Source organism: Vombatus ursinus, unplaced genomic scaffold, assembly GCF_900497805.2.
Source record: "Vombatus ursinus unplaced genomic scaffold, bare-nosed wombat genome assembly UNPS02007344.1, whole genome shotgun sequence".
NCBI lineage: Eukaryota > Metazoa > Chordata > Mammalia > Diprotodontia > Vombatidae > Vombatus > Vombatus ursinus.
This window is the reverse complement of record NW_020947122.1, coordinates 5082069-5104959: the sequence shown is the minus strand read 5'-3', so window position 1 is coordinate 5104959 and position 22891 is coordinate 5082069. Positions and strand designations below refer to the sequence as shown.

Below are 22891 nucleotides of genomic sequence, written 5' to 3'. Positions count from 1 at the left end.
CATTTATATGCTAATTTCTTTTTTTTAAAAGGTGACCTTTGCTTTGAGCTACATACAGGCATGCCTCACTCTGACCACAGGGTCCTAATTCTAGTTCACTCACTCATTCAACTAACATTTGGTTTAGTAAGAAAGAGCATTGAATTTGTAGTCTGAAGAAGCAGAGTTTGAATTCAGGGTCTGGAATTACCTACCTGCATGACAATGGACAAGTAATTTCAATGCTCTACACCTAAGCTTCATCATCTGCAAAAGGTGGGAGTTGGATTAAAACAAAAACTCTGCAAATCCAAGGCATGATTCTAGGTGTGGTCCATGGAGCATGCAAAGAAGAATAAGACATGGCTCTTGCCATCCTCAAGCGGAGATCAGAAATAAGTAAAACAAAAGGTCGAATGTTGTAAGTGCCAGTGAAGGTACAAACAAAACACTAACAGAGGTATACAGATTTAGGAACATACCAATTAAACTACGGAAGAGCTATTTTATGAAACAATAGAAACTAATCATGAAATTCATTTGTAGAAGCACAGGTCTAGAATATCAAGAGAAATAATGAAAGGAAAAAAGCCAGGAATGGAGGAAGTGTAACAGCATTACTAGACCTCAAACTATATTATGAAGAATCACCCAAACTTTTTGATATTGTTCAAAAAATAGAAATGTAGATGTGTGGCGCAGAAGAGATAGACAAGGCAGAGAAGAAATCAAATACAGTAGCCCATTGTTCAATAAACCACAGACTATAAACAACTAGGGGAAGAATGCCCCTTTCAACAGGAAGTGCTGAGAATACTGGAGAGCACTTTGGCAGAAAGTAGATTGAGACGAAGTTTCTAACCTGGAATTCATGAACCTATTTTAAGAATATTTTGATAACTGTATTTCAGTTAATTGGTTTTCTCTGTAATCCGTTCTATTTTAATTTATGTATTTAAAAACTTTATTTTGAGAAGGGATCCATTAGCTTAACCAAATCACCAAAGAGGCCCATGACACAAAAGAAGGTTAAAAACCCCTGGTTTAGACCCTTATACCATATGCAACAATAAGCTCCAAATGTCTATGTGGCCTCAATATAAAAATTCACAGCATTAAAAAAAAAAGAGGGGAGAATGGAAAGAGTTACCTTTCTTAACTATGGCTATGGTGAGACTTCAAAGCAAATTTTAAAAAGGCATTGTGGTCATCCTAAAAGTCAAATGCAATTATATAAATTTAAAAGGCTTTTGCACAAACAAAAGCAACACGGTAATAACAAGAAGAGAAACTGGTGACTGGCCAAGGGGAGGAGGAGAAGAGAAAAAGAAATCTTCACATCAAATATCTCTGACAGAAGTCTGATAAGCAAAATCCACAGGGAATTAACACAAATATATAAGAATAAAAGCCATCTTAAAATAGTCAACGGATAGGAACAAAAGTTCTGAAAGGAAGAAAAGCAAATTGTCAAAAACTATATAAAAGAATATTTCAAATAACAAACAATAAGAGAAAGGCAAATTAAAACAATTCTGATATTTTATTTCATGCATATTAAATTGATAAAGATAATAAATTATGGCAACAATCAGTGTTGTAGGAGTTATGGGAAGAGATGACCATTAATACACTGTCAGAGCTCTGACCTGGTCCAAGGATTCCGGGAAGAAATTTGAAATTATGCAAGAAAAATCACTTTATTGTTTATACTCTTTAACCTAGTCATCCCACTACGGGGAACATACTTCAGGGAGGTCAATGACAAAAAATAAAAATTCTACTGTAATATTCATAGTAGCACTTTATTGGAGAAAAAAACCATAACAAAACAAAAAAACTAGACACAAAGTAGATACCTATCAACTAAGGAAGGACCAAACAAATTTTGCCTTTCAAATATAAAGGAATCACTGCACCATGAGAGACCACAATGAAGAATAGATGAACTCAAGAAAATATGGAAAGATGAATGACTGAATGAAGAGTAGAGAAGAGTAGAACCATGAGAACAAATATGCAATTATTACAATAATGTAAAACAATGCAAAAATGCCACAAATCAGATTAATTCCAATGAGTGATCTTGGCCGTGGACAATAGTTATATAAATACCTCCCTCTTCTCCATGGAAAGGTGGAGAACTATCGGTGTGGAATGATACATCTACGGTCAGACTTCTGTCACTTTGTTGGCTGGGAACTGATAAAATCTTTCTTTGTTCCAAGGAAGATTTAAATGGAGGAGTAGGGGCATACTGGAAAATTATTTGAATTCTAAAAACACTTGAGAAAAATTGAAAAATTAAAGTAGAATGATTTAAAAATGCTACTGGAACTCAGAAGCAGAGATTGCTAATGATTAGGGGGTTTAGCAGAAAATAAATGGAGGAAGAAGAACATAAGTTCTATCTTGAATGACAAAAAATTCTGACAAGCAAAGAGAGAGAGAAAGAGTATTTCAAGGGATGGCAAAGACAAGAAAACACGAGGGAAGAATAAGTCATGTTTGGGGAATATGAATAGTCCAGTTTGGCTAGAGAATATGGTACACGACAGAGTGATGGGAGACACGGCTGGAAGGATGGGTGAGGCCAAATCACAAGAGGTTTAGAGTGTCAGGCTAAAGACTTTAGATTTTATTCAAATAGGTGATAAGGAACCAATGAAGCTTTTATATCATAGACGGGACACTGTAGTGACATTATAAAGGCTGTGCATTAAGAAGATCTACCTGACCACAGTGTGAAGGAGGGAGAAACTGAAGACAGTCTCAGTATCAAACTTGAGGCAGATTCCTCTACTTGCACCCTCTAACCCATTCCCTCTTAGCTACTCCGGGTGTTTGCTTCCTTACATACCCTCACTTGTGGGTGCTCCATCCAAAGGAATATAAATTTTGATCACTTATAACTCACAAGGTATCTTGGGGCTTGGGGACTAGACTTTTTTTCTTCTCTACTTATTTATTTTGCATTGATTTTTTTTAAAACTGGGACAATTAACTCTTTTGTTTTATGTAGTTTTCATTTATGATTTCTTGAAATATAGCTCTGGAAAACCAGGCTCTGATAAAGCCCACTGAGAGTCAAATGGAGTTACTTGACTATGCCTTTAAACCCAAATCACTCTGGCTCTCACTGATGGGCCAATAATAGGTTCCAGCCCAAGCCTCACTTGCTCATTGTCTGGGTTTTGATGGCTCAGAGTGAGTGTAAATAGTAATTGTTTCTGTTCAGGCCAGAAACTCTAAGGGCCTTCCCCTCCCAGACTGATTCTTCTGTGAGGGCAAACTAGGTCATCTTTTGCCTCAATTCTTACCTAGTTTTTAACTACCGAATGGGTGTTGCCTCAGACAAACTGAGACCTGGGAAAGACCTTAGCTTAAAAAGGCCAAAGTCTCCCACTGCACCCGGAGCCGTTGCTAGTCGTCCTGAGCTATGTCTTGCCACTGGACCCAGATGGCTCTGGAGGAGAAAGTGAGGCTGATGACTTTAGATAGCTCTGCCTTACTTAAATCCAATTGACTTGCAAGTCAAGACATCACCCTCCTGACTCATTGGTTCTCTTCAAGAACTTAGGCTGAACAACAATGAACTCCTAATCACCAAACCCAATGATAGGGCTTGGTCCTATTCCTCTTTGCCTTTCTGCAGCTTCTGTAATGCTGACCATCTTCTAAAATATCTTCCTTGTTGGCTCTTCATCTTCTCCTAGAGCCCTTAATGGGGATGTTCCACCAAATCAGAACTTGATCTCCTTTCTCTTTAAACTCTTTCCCTTAGCATGGGATAATTTTCATGCCTTCAACTATCCCTTCTATAGGAATAACTCCCAAACTACAATCTCTGGTCTTGACCCTGTACAGAACTGAAGACTCACATCTCCAAATTTCTAGTTCTAGAGTTCACATCTCCACCTGGATTTGTTACCAGCACTTCCAACACAACTTATTATCCAAAACTTGAGCCCATTTTTCTCTCTAAACCTGTTCTTCCTTTTGACTTCTTCTGCTCTCCCATATTAATAACTTTGGAGCTATCTCCTCCACTTCTCATTTCCAATTGTGGATCAGGTCCTGTTGATTCCATCTCTTCAGGCTCTCACATATCCTCTCTGTTCTCACTTCTAACACCCCAATTCAGGCTTTCGTTATTGTCTACCTGGACTATTGTAGCAGTTTCCCTAAAGAGTTTCCCTCCTCCTTTCTCTCACCCCTTCAATCAATCTTTATACACTGCTAACAGAATAAACTTTCTCACACATATACCTGGTAACATTGCAACCAGGCACATCTCTAATCATCCTGATCTATATCTTGCCACTGGACCCAGAAGGCTCCAGAAGAGAATGTAAGGCTGCTGACTTTGCACAGCCCTCCTTCACTTACATCCAATTCACTTACACGTCATGGCATCACCCTCCTGATGTCATGGTACTCGTAGAGAATGAAGGACCAACAACAACAAGCTGATAACATCATTGCTGTACTCAAAAACCTTCAAAGGCTCCCTACTACCTGCAAAGTAAAGTTCCAACTCTTTTGCCTGGCATTCAAGGCCCTTCACAACCTGGTGCCACCCCACCTCTCCAGCCTTATCTCGTATTACTGTCTTCTAAATATTCTGTGTTCCAATCAAACTAGGCAGCTTTCTGTCACCTAAACATGCACTGTCCTGTCTAAGGTCCCTTTGTTCACGCTGTTCTCTGTAATGCCTTCTCATGCTGAATTCCTTCTTATTTTTTAAAGCCCAAGTCAAATACCACCTCTTCTCCTCTTCCTCACCGTTAAGAGTTGGTGAAGACCTTGCCCTTCACCCTGAACATAGCACTTTGTTTTTTTACCTCTTTAATGTAATATCATGTAATATTGTGTATTGCATCTACTGAGTTGGTGCCTTATCCTTCTATTAGACTATAAGCTTCTATAAGACTTTTTTAAAATTTTTTATTGATGTTAGCAATTATTACCAACCTCAGCTCATTATTATTTCTGATAAGGATAATAACTGACATTTAAGGTTTGCAAAGTGCTTTACATAAATAGTCTCATTTGATTCTTATCACAATCTGGTGAGGTAAGGGCTAATAGGATTATTACTCTCCTTTTACAGATGAGGAAATAGCCTGAACAAGGTTAAAAGAATTTAAACCTAGTAAATTTTCATAGATCAAGTTCATTTCGCAATTTGCAGAATTTAGTGCTAAACATAATTTTGGCCTGCATATAAAATGCAGTTCTAATCAAAATCTCTTGGGAATCCTGTGGACTAGGTTGGGGCAGGAAAAAAAAATACTCAACCATAAGACATTGTGAAGAAAAGGACTGTCTTTTATGAACTTTGGAATGATCTGGGTACCAAGTTTCAGTATTCCTTTTTTTTTTTCTACATGATAGAACACAACTGGAATAATATCTTCCACTGAATTCAACTTTCAAAGAGTCTCTCCTAACTCATTTAGTCATGTCTAGTGTTCGGTTTGGTTTTTTTGGTTTTTTTTGGGGGGGGGTTGTCAATATTTATTCAGGATCATATTCCAAACACTTCCAGAACAAAGAGCATTTAACTCTCCACCTCCCCGCTCTTATCGAATCATAGATTTAGAGCTCAAAGAAACCTTACAAGTCACTGAGTCCATCCATCCCCTTCATTTTACAGATGACAAAACATAGAAGGTTTTAAGCAAAGGCAGAATTGTTAGGTTACTCAGGCTCACAGCTAAGTGTATGAAGTAGGATTTGAACCTTTTTTCCTCTGATTACAGTTCCAGTGCCCTATCTACCACACTAAACTGCCTTTTCCTATTTAATCTGGCTGTAATATGATTCATGGTTTTCCTAACTAATTAGAAACTGAACAGAGCTCCTTAGCAATAAAGGAGCCAGAGATCTTACACATGTCCTTAAAGCCATTTTATAGCATGTCACCTAGATATAATATGAGGAGTTGGAAGGATGATCATTTTGGTCCAAATAGTCAACAGTTTGCCAATGTTTGACTAGAAGACTCAGAGACATAGTGGATGGATCTCTTCTAGGAAGATCCTGGTGTCCTCTAAATTAATCTTCACATCAGTAGGTAGTAGAAATAAAATGAGCTGCCTCAAAGGGTAAAAGGCTCCTCTTCATTGGAGATCTTCAAGGGGAAAATGGAGGACTATTTCCTAGGGATGCTGTGAAGAAAACACTTCTTCCAGGACAGGTTGGATCAGATTCTATGATTTCCAAATTCCTCCTTGAATATTCCAATGGCACCCTCAACCTCAACATGCCCAAAACTGAACTACTCATGTTCCTCCCCAAAACTGCCCTTCTTCCTTCTTTCCCCTTCTGTCTCCACCTTTCTATTTGAATTATAAAGTCCTACTTGAGGCTCTCCAGATAAATTCTGTGGTCTGCTAAGCCTACACTCGATTGTATAGCTAGAGTGCTGGGCTTAGAGTCAGAAAGAACTTAAGACACTAATTAGCATTCTAATTTAACCTCTCTGGGCCTCAGTTCCATCGCCAGTAAAATGAAGGAGTTGGATTCAATGTATAACGTCCCTTTCAGCTCTAAATCTATGACCCCATGACTTTCAGTACAATACCTCTCATGCATTTCTGAAAGGGGAAGGGGTGGAACTAGAATGATTTCAATCCATTGGAAGCTACTTAAATGACAGGCTAGGAAGAGCTCCAGAGCCTCTGGGCTGCAGCTGCTGATAGCAACAATACCAGGCCAAGGACAAGTCAAAACTTGACTTCTAAAATTCAATTTGGCCCATTTGCCAAGTCAATGAAATACAGGCATTTAGAGAAGGCAAGAGGCTGAGAAAGCTTGGGAGATGAAACAAAAGAACTTAATTATTTCATGGGAATCAAGAACTAGAAAAAGTCTTAGTGATCACCTAGTTAACCCCCTCAATTTAGAGCTTAGGGAACTAAGACTCAGAAAGTGGAAGGGACTTACTTGCCAAAGGTAAAAGCTAAATAAGGTATAAGGCTAAGATTCAAAACCAGGTGATCTGATACCAAATCCCATGTTCTTCCCACTACACCAGACTGACTAGACAACATATTTATCAGCCAAGGCTTTCAAAACCCCCTTACCCACACTTGTCCCATTGTGCTGTATAGGGAAACTGAGTCACCAAGAAGTTAAGTGACTTGCTCTGGCTTGTACTGTGAGTCATAGACCATGGAAGAAAGAGTGTGAAGCTCCCTCAACACGTGGTCCCTCCCTGTAATCATTCAACCACATTCCATGTCAAAAGATCCAGAGGCAGATTTTACCCTCTGATGGGTCTATGCAAGGCCTATCTGCCACAGATCATTATTAGGGGAAAGAAAGAAATACTTGTTTCCTGGAAAAGGCTGAGACAGTCCTTCACTAATCTCAGGCTGCATTAAACAAAGGCCCTAACCCAAGAGTTTTCAGAGGCAAGCTAAGGCCTGAAGAGGGGGTTGACCAAAAGTCATGTGACAGCAACAGCATTTAGAAAGCCACATGACTACATTTAAGGGATGCTACCATTATCTGATGGTCCATATTTGCCTCTGGATCATTAAGTGCCTTCCTCTTCCCTCCAACCAAAACTAGCCACAGTGACTGGAGCCAAGCCCAGCCTCACCACACTCATGTGGAAATCCCAGACACCATAACAGTCATGCCCATATGAGCACGAAAAGCGCATACGTGGGCTGGGAATGCCTATACTGGACCATCAATCATGGGGAAAGCTCCAGACTCAGTCTGAGGCATCTGAAGGCACTCAGCATATACATGGCTCTTCTATGGAAGTCCTGATCAGAAAGAAACAACCTGCTTCAATCAATACAAGTTCAATACTTCACCTGTCGTCCAAGCTTGAAATAAATGTCCAGCAGGAAAAGAAACAGGCCAGTTAAATGGATTAACTGTCAAGGTACCCACTTGACAATGGCTTTTGGAAAGAGTAACCTGTACTGGTCTCTGTCCTTGTCTCTAGTTACAAATGTCCTCTATTTTCTTCCTAAGTCAAAGGCAGGCTTTCAATAAGACTCTTAGGTCTGTTTGATTATCTCACAGTCATGTCCATAAGGTCAGTCCCCAACTCAAGGAGCCTGAGTGGCCCCTCCTCTTTGAAGCTATAAAATAACACTTGTCTACCACTCTAGACCTCTGTCTTTCCTCTACTTCCCCAACTCCACCTGCAACACATAAAAATGTGCTGTACACAGGGTGTCAAAGTAAAATCTCAGCTTGGCAATGGCTTATTCAGGCAAGCAAAAGACCACTGCAATAGGAGTTAGGAAACCTGGTTTTTAGTTCTCCCTCTGCTACTAAAGAATTATATAAAATTAGGCAAATCACTTTACTTATCTAGGCCTCAGTTTCTTTCTCACTAAAATAACCCTTCCTTGCAGATGTAGGGACCATGGGTGTGGAACAGTGCATATACTATCAGACTTGACTGAAGTGTTGGTTGGTTGAGACGAAATGCTTTTCCCCCCCCCTTCCTTTTTTATTCTTTGCTCATTGGGTGAGGGAGTAGATTTAACCAGAAGTGAAGGTGATATTAAAAACTAATTTTTTTAATGTAAGCTGCTTAAACTCAGGCTTTTGAGCTTTTGTATTTGTGGTACTAGTGCCTAGCACAACACTTTGCAAATGGTAGGTGCTTGACAAATATGTGTTGAATTGGGGGAAAAAATGAATGGCTTGGCCTCTAAGGTCCCTTCCAGCTCAACCATTCTCTGAATCTATAAATACCTGTGCACACTGGACAAGATGAGTTAACACAGATGTAGCACTTGCGGCTTTACAAAGAGTTTCTTCATGACTCCAAGAGGCACACAGTGTAAGAATGACCATCCCATTTTACAGAGGAGGCAGCTTAGGCTCTGAGAAGGCTAAGTGATTTGCCCAAGATCCTAAAACAGATGAGTCTTTGAACTCGGACTTGAATCTAAGTTTTTTTGATTCTTAAGACCAGAACTGTGGTCTTAAGAAAACAAAGTGAGGGTTCATTTAGGTAGAACGACTGCTTAGGGGAAGAACTGTAGTGTGGTGGAAAGACCACTGGACCTGGGTTTGAGGTCCAACTCTACCACTTACTAGCTGTGCTAGCCTAGAAAAATCACCTCACCCTTCTAGTCCATAACTTTTTCCTCTTTAAAATTTATGAGTTGAACTGAATGATCTCTGAAGGTCTCTTCTAAAGTAAGTTTTGCAAAGCACTTCAACATATTTTATCTCCTTCAATCTTCACAATAGCCCCGTGAGATAGATGCTATTACCCCCATTTTACAGATGGGGAAACTGAGGTTCAGCAAAATTAAGTGATTTGCCCAGGATCACACAGCTAATAAGTAACAGAGGAAGGACCTGAACTCAGGTCTTCCTTCCTCCAAATCTAACATTCTAGCCTCGATGCCACTGAGCTCAGATAGTCTATAATTCTGAGAGTTAGCCCAGGGAACCAGGGACAGAGAGAAGGAATTTTCTTCAAGTCAGCTGACTGCAAAGTTGAGGTTTTAGGCACCAGATGACTCTCTCAGGACTCACTAACTATTAAGTTTGAGAAATTTGGGTTTCTAGTATTTAGAAAAACAACTGATCATCTTCAGTAATAATGACTGGTATTTGCATAGGCTATGTAAAACATTTCCCATAAATCATCTCATTATCTCACAACAATTGCCAAGTGAGATGGATATCACAGTATTTTTACAGTAATGAGGAAACTAATGTCCAGAGATATGAAGGGATTTGCTCATAGTTACACAGGTAATAAGGGTAGCTAGGTGGTGCAGTCACCTGGAATCAGGAAGACCTGAGTTCAAATCCAGCCTCAGACATTAGCTGTGGGACCCTGGGAAAGTCATTCCTGTTTGCCTCAGTTTCTTCATCTATAAAATGAGCTGGAGAAGGAAATAGCAAACGACTCTGGTATCTTTGCCAAGACCCCCCCCCAAAAAAAGGGGTTATGAAGAGTCAAACACACTGAAGTGACTAAACAACAGCAATACCACACATGTATAAGTGTCAGAGGTAGGATCTGATTTATTCCAAATGTTCCATTACACTACACTGCCTCTCAGTAAGAAGATAAATAATGGCCCCCCTCCCATACTCTCATGCCAAAGAACATTTCCTCTCCCCTTCCTCCAAAAAGTCAAATACATACCTTCTGAAGCTTGTCAGCCTTGTCATAATATCCTTCAATTTCCTGGCGGAGCACCCGGTTCTCCTCAGATAGGATTGCCACCATCTGCTGTGCCCGCTCCACAATGGCAAAAGCTTCAGGGCCAAGCTGCTGGCCTGGGGGAGTGGCAGGCGGAGGCTGCTGGGGCAACATGGCCAATGGCAGGGGAGGAGGCATGACCGAATGCAGCGGACCACTGATGGAGGAGGCCTGGGAGGACATGGGGCTGTGCTGCTGCATCGACGGGTAGGGGAGTTGGCATGGCCGGCTGAAAGCAAAGGAAAAGAACAGCATTAACCAGACCCCAGAGGAAATGGTGGGAGCAGGAAAGAAGAAACAACAATCTGTGCCCTCTCTATCTCTGGACATCAAAGCATTGCTGAATGCTAAGGGAGACCACACTAGACTTTCAATGGGAAAGAAGTGAAGATGGTCATCTGATAGACCAGAAGACTACTTACCGCACAGGACATCAAAGGCAAACCTGGTAAGTGAGCTCAGGAATTTCAGGTCCCAGTTGAGAATCATCCCTTCTCTTAACAACTTTTTTTTTTCCTTCTTTAAAAAAAATTACATTGATTTTTGTTTTTATATCAACATCTTTTTAAAAAAAAGTCTTTTCCCCTTCCCCTGACCCAGCAATCCAAGCCTTGAAACCAAGAAGAAAAAAGGAGGAAAAAAAACAGTTCAGCAAAACTAACCAACACAACTACTGAGTCTGGCAGTTTATTCGATGTTCCAAACCCTAGTATTCCATTTCTGCAAAGAATGAAGGGAGGTTCACCATCTTTTTCATAGCAAGGCTCACATATCGTCTCATTATAACATTGTCTGTGTCCTTCTGCTCATCTGCCCCTAACTAACCAACAAGCATTTACTAAACACCTGCCATGTGTCAGACACTGTTCGAGGTACTGATGATACAAAGACAAAAGTCAAACTGTCCTTCCCCTCAAAAAGCTTATGTTCTAACAGAGGAGACAACATACATCTATATAAGTACACAGAGAATACTGACAAAATAAATACAAGGTAGTTTGGGGAGGGAGGGAGCTCTCCACTGGAAGAGGGGAGAGAGGGTAGACATCAGGAAAGGCTTCATGTAGAAGGCCGCACTTTGGTTGAGTTTTGAAAGAAAATGGGGATCCAAGAGGCTGAGGGGAAGAGGGAAGGCATTCTAGGCATGGGGAGAAGTTTGTATCTATGCCTCTTAGAACCCTAAGTATCCTCCTGGGCTCAGTAAAAGGGCTATCTCTTCCAAGAAACCTTTCCTGATCCCTGCAACAGAAAGCAGAATCTCTCTCCCACCCAAGTCTTTGAAATAACTTTACAACCTTTGAAATTACTTTACATAAGATCATAGATTTAGAGCAAAAAGAAATCCTAGACATCATTAAGTCCAACCCCTTTGTTTTACAGATAAGGAAACTGAGGCAGAGAGTAACTTGCACAGGGTAACACAACTTATAAGTGACTCCAAGTCCAGGGCATTATCCACATATGCCACCTACCTGCATTTGGTTTGTATTTGCTTGTGTACAGAATTTCTCCATAGATGAATGCAAACTTTTTGAGAGCAGAGACCATTGTTGCTCTTGTCCTAGTTATTTAGTTGATGGATGTACACCAAACTGACTCTATAAAGGTACAAGAAACAATCAAAAAGTCCAGGGTATTGGAGACAAAGAGCTGGAAGGAACCTTAAAACTCATTTTGTGCAGCCCCCTCATTTTCCAACTGAAGAAACTAAGGCCCCAAAAATCCAGTGTAAAAAGGTTAACAAGTAGCAGAGCCAGGGCATTTTGCATCTACTTATTTCTATATATGTTGTGTCCCTCCAGGGAAAAAATAAGCTCTTTGAAGGTGGGGACCCTTTTTTTTTGGAAGTGGGAAGAGTCTTTGGAGACCTTGTAATGATCACGGTAGTAGGAATTTAACATATATTTGTTGAATTGCACTGGATGAATCATAGCCAAATATCGATGCTGGTATGGTGTTAAACTTCTCCATGGTATGGAGCAGGCATTTCCTTGTGGGGTACCTTTCTGGAGTACAGGGAGTCTTTCTTTAGTCTGCCTTCCTGTCAGGCCAGCTCCTCTAATCTTTACATAACTGGGATGCAAGGTAGCAAGGAGAGGTAGAGAAAAGTAGAATTTCTTGTTTCCTTAAGGAAGGTTCAATCCTACAAAGAGCCCTCCAATTATAGAAAGGAATGCTGTCAATGGGAAGATTTATAGACTGGTTTTCCATATTGCATAACTACTTGGCTTTTCTTTGGGAAACCAAATGTTTCCATATTCTGGTGAATGATGGACCATGTCCAAACAAGGAAACATGTTTATGTCCATGAATGTATGTATTTGTATGTCCACATGTACACACCTTAAATCAAAGGTCAGGAGGATTGAGATATCTTTCTTGAACCCCCTTTAGTAGTGCCAGCCATCTCTCTCATAGTATTATGGGAACTCCTTGGAGGAATGGATCAAACCTGTTGGCTCTGTGGACCTGAATAAGCACATTCCTGCAGATTGGCTGAATCCTGTAATAGGGTGTGGGATTTTTTGCAGAAGAGGTTATACTTGGCAACCCATTCCACTACTATCTCAGGTTTAAAGGCAAAGGCTCCTTTCCCCAGCCCTAGTAAGTAGGCTTATTGTTCTGGTAGCAAAGGCTCCTTTCCACACAAAGAAGACGTTAGGGATGATGCTGTTTCCTGTGAAAGGTGATGAGATAACCTGGAACCCGAATTCAGGGCTGCACAGCATGCCTGGGCACATTTGTATGGCTGTGCCCCATGCTTTATCCAAGCCCATTTCATCTAGCTTTGACTGACGACCTGTGGCTCTGGTTTTTGCGTTTTATTTATGGACAAATTGGATATTGCTTCACTGTCTGAAGAATCCTCTCATTCACCTTTGGTTACAGGGCAATAAAAAAAAAATCATGGGCATTGAGACAAAAATAAAGTTAATGCTTTAATCCTAAACTAGTTCACAAGCCCCTTGACAGCAGGGACTGAGTCTTCAATTCAACAAACATTTGGCTGGAGAATATTAAATGCTTAATAAATGCCTGTTGCTTGACTGATTGATCCATTTGTGTGTAGAGCAACCCAGGAAGATATAAAGTTGAGAGAGGAGATTGTCTTTGCTTTCAAAGAGCATATAGTCCAAAGCCAGATCAAATCTCATACACAAATAACTGTAGTGCTAAGTACATTATAACATCAGAGGGGTCCAAGCAAGTGCCACCTAAAACGTGAGGGGGAAAAGAGTCATAATGATGGAGGATGAGGGGAATCAGGGAAAGCCTCCTTAAGGAAGCAGTATGTGAATTGAGCTTTAAAAGATAGGAACTCTCTCTATTTTCTTTCCTTTTTTTGTGAGGCAATTGGGGTTAAGTAACTTGCCCAGGGTCACACAGCTAGTCTGGTCTGGGACCAGATTAGAACTCAGGTCCCTCCTGACTCCAGGGCTGGTGCTCTATCCACTGTACCACCTAGCTGCCCCAAAGTAGGAACTCTCAAAGAAGCTTCTTGAATCTGAGGCAGACCACCCAGTTCCCATTATCTACTCCAGCAAAATCTTGAAGTTCTTACCAGACAGACTAACGAAAGAGAAACACAATGGAAAAACTACAGTAAATGACTTTTTTTCAATAGTAGGACTGCACAAAAAGTAAGCCAGAAGCCTATGGCAACAGGAAAGGAAAGCTATCAACCAAGCCATCATAAGTGCAGGGCTGTCTTCCAGTGTGACCAGACACAGGCCAGGCACATATGTAGACTACAAGGTTCTGGGTCTGGAGGAAGTAAGAGTGAAGGGCCCCTGAGAAATACTCAGAAGGGTCAGAAAGTCCAAGGGTGGAGAATGTGGGAGCTCCCCAGAATTTACAAGTGAATAATAGCAAATATGTAAAGAATAAACAATTCCTATGCTATGTAAACTATTAGCAAAATCACAGAAAACCAGTATCTTACCAAGCTCATTTTATGAAACACATACAGTTTGATAATCAAAGTAGGAAGATATAAAGCAATAATAATACCTACAGCTAATAATGTGACATCACTAATAATAACAATAGTTGATATTTTTATAGAGCTTTAAGGTTTGGCAAAGTGAGGATGGAAAAAATCAACAAAGAGGCTATAACTATATATTTCTGAAATTATTCATTATGACTGTGTTGGATTTTTACCAAGAATACAAAGATGGTTCAATCCTGGGAATACTAAAAACATAATTAATCTTATTAGTAACAAAAATAATAAAAACAGCATGCTCATATCAGCAGACAGAAGAACACTCAATTATGTAAAAACACTCAAAAGCCAGACACTGAATAAAAGAATTTTTCCTTACTATAATAGTATCCATCTAAATTCAAAAGCCATCATTATTTGTATGGAGAAACACTGAACGCTTTTCCAATAGGATCAGGAGTAAATCAAGGATGCCCACTATCTCCATTATTATTTTATAAATTACTAAAGATGCTTGGGAACAGCTAGGTGACCCAGTAGATAGAATTCCAGGCCTGGAGTCAGAAAGACTCATCTTCCTGAGTTCAAATCTGGCCTCAGACACTTACTAGTTGTGTGACCCTGAGCAAGTCACTTAACCCTATTTGCCTCAGTTTCCTCATCTGTAAAATGATCTGGAAAGGAAATGGCAAACCACTCCAGTATCTTTGCCAAGAAAATCCTAAATGGGGTCAGTCACAACAGAAAAATGACTGAACAAAAACGATACTAACTATAGTAAGGAGACAAGAGAGAAATAAACAAAAAATACCAATAGCCCCTTGAAAAAAAATGTCAAAATCATTAATAATTAGAAAAAATACAATTTATAACAGCCCTGAAGGGGCAGTTAAGGTGGCACAGTGGACAGAGCTCTGGCTTTGGAGTCAGGAGGACCTGAATTCAATTCCGGCCTCAGATGCTTGACAGTTACCAGTTGTGTGACCCTGGGCAAATCACTTAACTCTTATTGCCTCACCAAAAAAAGGCAAAAAAATAAATAAATAAAATAAAACAGCCTTGAGATATCACTTCATTCCTATTAAGCTAGCAAAGATGCTAAAAGATTGGAAAACTCATTGTTTTTAGGGATATAGAAAGGCAATCATGCTAATTCACTGCTAGTGAAACTATGGAAAACAATTTGAAATTATGCCAGAAAAGTGACTAAATAGTTTATACCCTTTGATCCAGAGATTACCAAGTAGGTTTAAATTCTAAAAGCCATTGACAGCAAAGAATGACATCATGGGTACAAAAAGGTTCAGAGTGGCATCATCTTTGATAACAAAATGCTAGAAATAAAATACGTGCGTGATGACTATGAGATGGCTAAAAAAAAATATGGCATATGAACGTAATGGAACATTACTGTATTATAAGGCATGAAGAATATTAAGACATGATGCAGATTACACAAAGCAGAGCCAAAGTACAGTATATGCAATGATCAAAGCAACATAAATCACGGATGAGCAACAAAACTCCAATCAAATACAATGATAGGTGTTGGTCCCTCCTTTCTATTAACAATCAATAAACTAACTTTTTCAAGGAATTTCCTTGCAAAGGAGGGGAAAAGTCTTACAAGGTAGGGGAGGTATTGAAATTTTTATGTAAAAAATAGTCTCAATTAATTTAATTCCTTCTGAGCCTGTTTGACCATGTCTTCTACCACCTATTTATCAAATGATGGCTGAATCTTGCAGAGTCAATTTAATGTAAGTTATTTACATCAAGAAAACTATGTTTAAATTACTGAAGAAGCTACAGTTTGGTATTTGTAGTTGCACTAGATAACTACAGTTTCTTAAAATTTAACCCTAAAAATGTGACTTCAAAAGAATCTGTTATTCTACTATATTCTCAGTGAAGAAAATGAGCATCATTTTCATGTCATATTCTTATGTGATAATTTTTTAAATAGCCTGGCACATGAGAGAAGACAAACCAGGTGGCAGGTATGAAATAGTCTAGGGGTCTTTACCTGGAACCCACGTGAAGCAATAACAATAGCTAACATTCATGTACTTTTATAAACTACCCTCACAACTACTCTGTGACGTAGATAGTACAACTGTAATCACCTCCATCCTACACATGAGCAAACAGAGGCTCAAAAAGCTTACATGACTCACCAAGGTCGCACAGTTATGGAAAACAGAAAAGACAGGTAGAATTCAAATCTAGGTCTCCAAGTCCAATGATGTTCTCATTACCCCAATCCCTGCTCTGAAACCAAAAGTAATTGACATTTTTTTTGACAATTCACTAGCTACCTCAGGGACTGATTTTTGGTACCTCAAATTAGAGGTTCAGATCCTGCCTTTGACTCTTACTGCCTCTATGACCTTGGGCAAGTCACAACTTCTCTGGGCCTCAGTTTCCCCCTTTTGTAAAATGTGGGAGTAGGACTAGATGACCTCCAAAGTACCTTCAGCTGTAAATGTAGGATCCTGTGATCCTATGCTATTTAAATATTTTACTATTTAATTTTTACATGTTTATGTTGTCTCTCCAACTAGATTATATGTTCCTTGAGGGCATAAACTATTTTTTTATTCTGTACTCCCAACAGGGTGATGAAGAAAAGTGCCTTACTCACAATAGCAGTTCTACTGCTTTATTCTCTCTTCTTAACCGTTTTATTGATGGTTTCTATTTCTACATCACAGTCATTTCTGGATCTACCCCCTTCCACAATCACCCTTTATAAAATCTTCCAAAAAACCAATAATGATGCAAAACCAACCAATACAGCAACCAGATCTGACAACATATGCAATATTCTAAACCCATTGCCCTTCCACCTACCCCTCTAAAAAAAGGATGCTACATTTCCTCATTTCTTCTCCAAGACCAGCTTTGGTAACTGTAATTATACCTGCTGATTGTTTTATCCTTAAGTCTGAGAATAAGGGTGGGTGATCAGGAGATCAAACAAGCCCCAATTAGAAAAACTCTCCATGGTTCTTGCTAAGAGGATAGTTTAATGTAAATAAATAAATGCAGTTCTCAGGCTCTGAAATAAAGAATTGCCATTATGTCATTTTCAGATCAAAACGCTAGGCTTGGGGTTTTCTCTATCTGGGTTACAAAATGGAGAAGAAAGGTGGAATTACCGTGCTTAGATCATAGAAATGCTCACAAAATCACCCCAAAACCAAGAATCCAACTCCTACAATCCTGCCCACCCCCTGGCCCTAAGGCACAACAAACATTCCTAAAACAATCTCTCTGCTCACGGAACTCCCCTAATTATACAAGGAAGGAGTCAGAATGTCTCCTCTACTTCTTCTCCAGGCATTTAGCTACAAAGATATGTTTGGCCACAAAACACGTGCCCAAGGCCAGCTCAAAGTAAAAATCATGATAAGACAAAAAGCTGTGTTGCTGTTGTTGTTTTAAGTTGGTTTTCCCTAGTCCTAACATCCAGGAAAGCTGTCATCCGGGTGCTGAGTGCTCAAGTCTTCTTGTTCTGGGGCAACGACTAATTTAATAATCCACCAGATAAACTATGAAGGGGACTGATAGAGGGTGAGGTTTGAAAGAGATTGGATGGATTCTCCTTCCTCTCCCAGGCAGTGTATGTATATATAAATAATATATATGTGTATATGTATGTATGCATGTATATATGTTTGTATATATACATGTGTATATATCTGTATATGTATACTATATATATATAGTGTGTGTGTAAATGGTATATAGTATATAGTGTACATAGATTCTCCATTGGATTTGATAATAAAATACACTATTCGAATATATATACACACATACATATACATATATACACATATGCATATATATTAAATATGTATGTGTATGTATTGTGTATTATGTATATATAGTACATCTATATCTATATATAGTACATCTATATCTCTGTATATAGTATATCTGTATCTATAGTATGCATATATACATACATGCATATTTCATATATATGCATGTGTATATACATGTATATGTGTATTCTAACAATGTATTTTATTATCTAATCCAAGAGGAATCTGTTATGGTACTGACACACCCTATTCTAATGGTTTTTGTATATCCTGGCCCAAAGTCCCCATAGGGCAAGGAACAAAACAATGAAATTTCAACCAGATGTAAGAGTTGGAGGGGACCTCAGACATCATTAAGTCCAACCAATATCTAAACAAGAGAACTCCCTTCTACAATACTAACACTAAGCACCCATTTAGGATTTACTTGAAGGAGACCGGTGATAGAGAACCCATTGTCCCTGAGACGCTTCTGGATATCTCTTTTAGGAAGTTTTTCCTGTTATCAAACCTAAAACTGCCTCTTTGAAGATTCCACTCAGGGCTCTTAGCTCTTTCCTGTAGCACCATGCAGAAATAAGTTTTCGAGGTGACAGACCAACAAATAACTGAACATAAGCATTAAATCCAATCTGCCCTCAAGGCTTTTTTTTCCTCAGACTAAATGTTCCCAGATTCTTCAACTGATCCCCATAAGGCATGAATTCAAGGAGTTCAAAAGTACACCTAGGTGGCACAGTAGATAGAGTATTAGGCCTGGAGTCAGAAAGACTCATCTTCCTGAGTTCAAATCTACCTTCAGACACTAGCTATGTCACTTAACCCTGTTTGCCTCAGTTTCTTCATCTGCAAAATGAGCCAGAGAAGAAAAAGGTAGACCCACCACTCCAGTATCTTTGCAAGAAAACCCCAAATGGGATCTCAAAGAGTCAGACACAACTGAAATTATAGAACAACAAACAAGGAGTTCAACAGCATCTTGGTTGACTTCTTCCAGATGCTCTTCAGTTTATCAAGGCTTCTCTTAAAATGTGGCCCTTGGAGGTGAGCACAAGACTCCAGATGTGTTCTGACCAGGGCCATGTTCAGCAACACTCTCACCTCTCTAGTTTTGGACACTCTGCCTATTAGGTCTTTTGGTTATTATATCATATAACTGACATATTGAGCTTACAGATTAATAAAACCCCCAGGATCATTGGGGTGGGTATCCTCAATAATTTTTAAGAGTAAAAGGGGTTCAAAGACTCAAAAGTAAGATATCTGCTGGTTTAGGACCTAACACCAAAGTGCTGAAGAGGTAGTATGGTATAGTGGGTACAGGCGCCAGCAGACCCTAGCTCAGAATATCTTGCAAGTGGAAAGAAGTCAGAGACCTAAATTTGAATTCAAGCTCTTTTACCTACTGGGTAACCTCGATTAAACACTCAGCCTCTCTAGGCCTCAGTTTATTCGTCTATAAAATGAAGTTGTTGAATAACATTGCTTCTGCAGTTTCTTCCAATCCTAAATCTACAATATTACTATTTCTTCCACTGATATAAACCACTCTGCCTCCTCCCAAATAAAACTATGATTGCAGTTTTTGAACAGGCCAACTATATTTCCTCTCCCTTTTACATTTACCATAGACTGTGAGCTCCCTGAGGACAGGAACTATTTTTTACCTTTCTTTGTATGCCCAGCACTTAGCATAGAGCCCAGAATGTAGTGAGTGCTTAATAAATGTTTATTGAACAATACACACATTAGAATAGGTCCCGCTTTTGGAAGGCTAGTCCTCCAGAATTCTGCAATTCAAAATGATGGCCAGGAGATGAGAGTATCATGCCTTTAACCATCAGATTTTTCATGACTGAAACTTCACCCTGCTTTTCCCACGTAACAGAGCCAATATCAATGTACCACTGGTCATGTAAATTTTCACATTATTGTCTCAGCACTTTGGTGAATTAAGATCAAATCACTATCCTCCAGTGTAGGGGTGGATAATCTTCCTGTTTGGAGCTGTTATTCACTTAAATCTTTATAGCTGGAATTGTGCAGGTTCCCTGAGAAAGTAACCTGAACTTGACCTTAGCCTCTTGAACTCATTCACAAAAGTTGTTTCTTAGCACAAACAGAGGGTTTCACTTGACTCGAGAGACAAATTTTCAGCTGAAAATTACACTAACTCCTCTAGGCTGATTCCAGTATTCAAAATAAACATTAGACAGTCAGCTAGCATTTATTAAGCACCTACTATGTTCCAGTCATTAGACTAAACTCTTAGAATACAAAGAAAAAGAACCTAAGTTCACAGTAGCCGAGATGTATACATACATACATATGTATGCTCATATACATATATATACATATATACACGTGTATGTGTGTGTGTGTGTGTGTGTGTGTGTGTGTGTGTGAGAGAGAGAGAAAGAGAGAGATGTGATGCTTGAGCTGGGCCCTGAAGGAAGCTAGGGTTTCCAAGAGGCTGAGATGAGAAGGAAGTACATTCCAGGCATGAGGGACAGTCTAAAAATGTGCCAAGATGGCAGACAGCACACCACAGATGGGGAACAGGAAGAAACAGGTTGCAGCTCATCCTTTGTTCTCCAAGAAGACCTATGACGTCACAAGGGTGATATCTTGACTTACACATAAATTGGATTTTAGTGAAGTAGGGCTGTGCAAAGTCATCAGCCTCACTCTCTCCTCCAGAGTCATCAGAGCCCAGTGACAAGACAAAAGTCAAGGTGACTGGTGATGGCCTGGAATGCAGTGGCCTTTCTAAATCAAGGTCTTTCCATGGCCTCAGTTCATCTGAAGCACCTGGCTAGAAAGCAAAGCAGGGGAAGGGAAATGATGTTTAATAAACCTGGAAAGACAGGGTAGGCCCAGATCATGAAGGCATTCAAACGTTGAGTTGAGGAGTCCGTATTTTATCCTGGAAATAATAGAGAGAGTCTCTAAAACCAGGGAGAGACATAAATAGAAAGACAATTTTGTCCCAGGGAGTAAGAAATTGAGTCTAGGAGCTAACAGTGGCACAGACTTCTGGAATGTTCCCGCCATCCAACATTTCCACCAGCCTGAAATCCTATCACCCCTTCAGGACCTAGATTAAACATTACCTCCTCCATGAAGCCTTTCATCAATCCATCAAAAAATTTCATAAGCAATTTAACCTACACACACACACCCCCAATTCTCATAGCACTCTGTACCTTTCTGTGGCCATGTATGATTTTGTAATATTGTCATTAGTACACATAGCTTATCTACCTTTGCTGTTATTGTTCAGTCATTTCCAACCCTTTGTGACCCCATTTGGGGTTTTCTTGGCAAAGATAGTGGAGTGTTTGCCCTGTCCTTCTCCAGCTCATTTTACAGATGAGGAAACTGAGGCAAACAGGGTTAAATGGCTTGCCCAGGGTCACACAGAAAGTGTCTGAAGCCAGATTTGAACTCACAAATATGTCTTCCTGACTCCAGTCACAGAACGCTATCCATTTCACCACTAGCTGTCCCCATTCTCTTCCTTAATAGATTATAAGCACTTTGTGGGCAGAAATGGTCTTATTTTTCTTTGTATTTTCCCCAGAGTCTAACAAAACAGCACTTTAAGTAGCAGGCACTTTAAAATGTTAGTATCAAAATCAAATCATTCTCACCAGCATTAATTAAATCATTCTCACTTCACCTACTAAACCTTATAAGCAAAACCCATATTTTATATACCTAGGGATATTTTTTGTATTGGAAATGTGGTTTCATCAGTGTAGGAAGCTCCTAGCAAGGAAATTCCTCTTCTTGCGAAAATTAGCACTATCCCTGCAACTTTGGGATTTAGAAAGTTAAAATATCATAGTACTGAAAGATCACAGAGCCAGTGTGTGTGTGAGAGGTGCAGTTCGAATCCATGTCTTCCTGACTCTAAGACATCACAGGATAATTTTCCTGCTTTGGCTTTATTGTGTCATTTCCTTAAGACAGCAAGTCTCATAACTAGCTAGAGCTTGCGGAACTTAGCTAACCTCAAACTTCAGCTCCATCGATTAACTGGTTAGTGATAAGAGAATTTCTGGTTCAGCTTCATTACCTTTATTGACTCAAGATGAGCATTTTTCACTAACTGGAAAGAGTTCTGGTATTAATGGTTAGCCTGCAAATTCCAGCTGTATCCCTAGGGTTTACTATCCAATTTATTATTTTACCTTGTACATATTCCCCTCCTGCCACCTAAATCATTACCTTCCCCTTCAGGCCTCTGTAAAATTTCATCAAATTAGTCCTACCTGTGTAACTTAAACCTATATAAGGATGCTAAAACATCTGCTCAGGGCGCACTGTTTTTTGTATATTGTGGGTCTATGTTGAGAATATAAAAAGCCAGTGATTAAAACCTCTCTGAGTGTTTAGAAGTCCGACTGGCAACAATGTCTATCAATGAATCCTTGGACAATTTTTATGTCAAAATCAGCTCTCAATTCACTATAGCCCCCATCCTCAAGAGATAAATACCTAAGAATGTGTGTGTGTCTGTGTGCATTGCTCATTAATGGCAGGGACAGACTAAAGAGGCATGAGTGGGTTGCTGTCTGTACCACACTGTCAAGGTTGAAGAGTCATTGAAGTTTTAAGGATTTTAAAAATGACATCCTTATGGAACTTGTCAGATTTCTACACACCATATGGATAGATGTGTGCCCACTCATTAGCATCTTCTGGCATACATACATTTCTTTCACTACATTAACTGTTGGAGGTCAGGAGTCACAACTATTTAATTAAGGTGCCTCCCTCAATATCATATATTCCTGGACTGCTCTCTCTCTGTCTTTCTGTCCCTCTCTGTCTCTGTCTCTCTCTGTCTGTCTCTCTCTCTCTCTCTCTCTCACACACACACACACACACACACACACACACACACACACACACACA

At 39.6% G+C, this 22891-nt stretch overlaps 1 protein-coding gene across 6 annotated transcripts in view; it reads right to left on the bottom strand.

Moving 5' to 3' along the window:
* Positions 1-22891, bottom strand: part of AMOTL1 (angiomotin like 1) — a 255024-nt gene that overhangs the window by 73281 nt on the left and 158852 nt on the right. For all 6 annotated transcript variants that reach the window (XM_027849355.1, XM_027849356.1, XM_027849360.1 and 3 more), the window contains one exon: positions 10130-10415. In XM_027849355.1, the coding sequence (XP_027705156.1) occupies positions 10130-10415 (286 nt within the window). The remainder of the gene's footprint in view (positions 1-10129; positions 10416-22891) is intronic.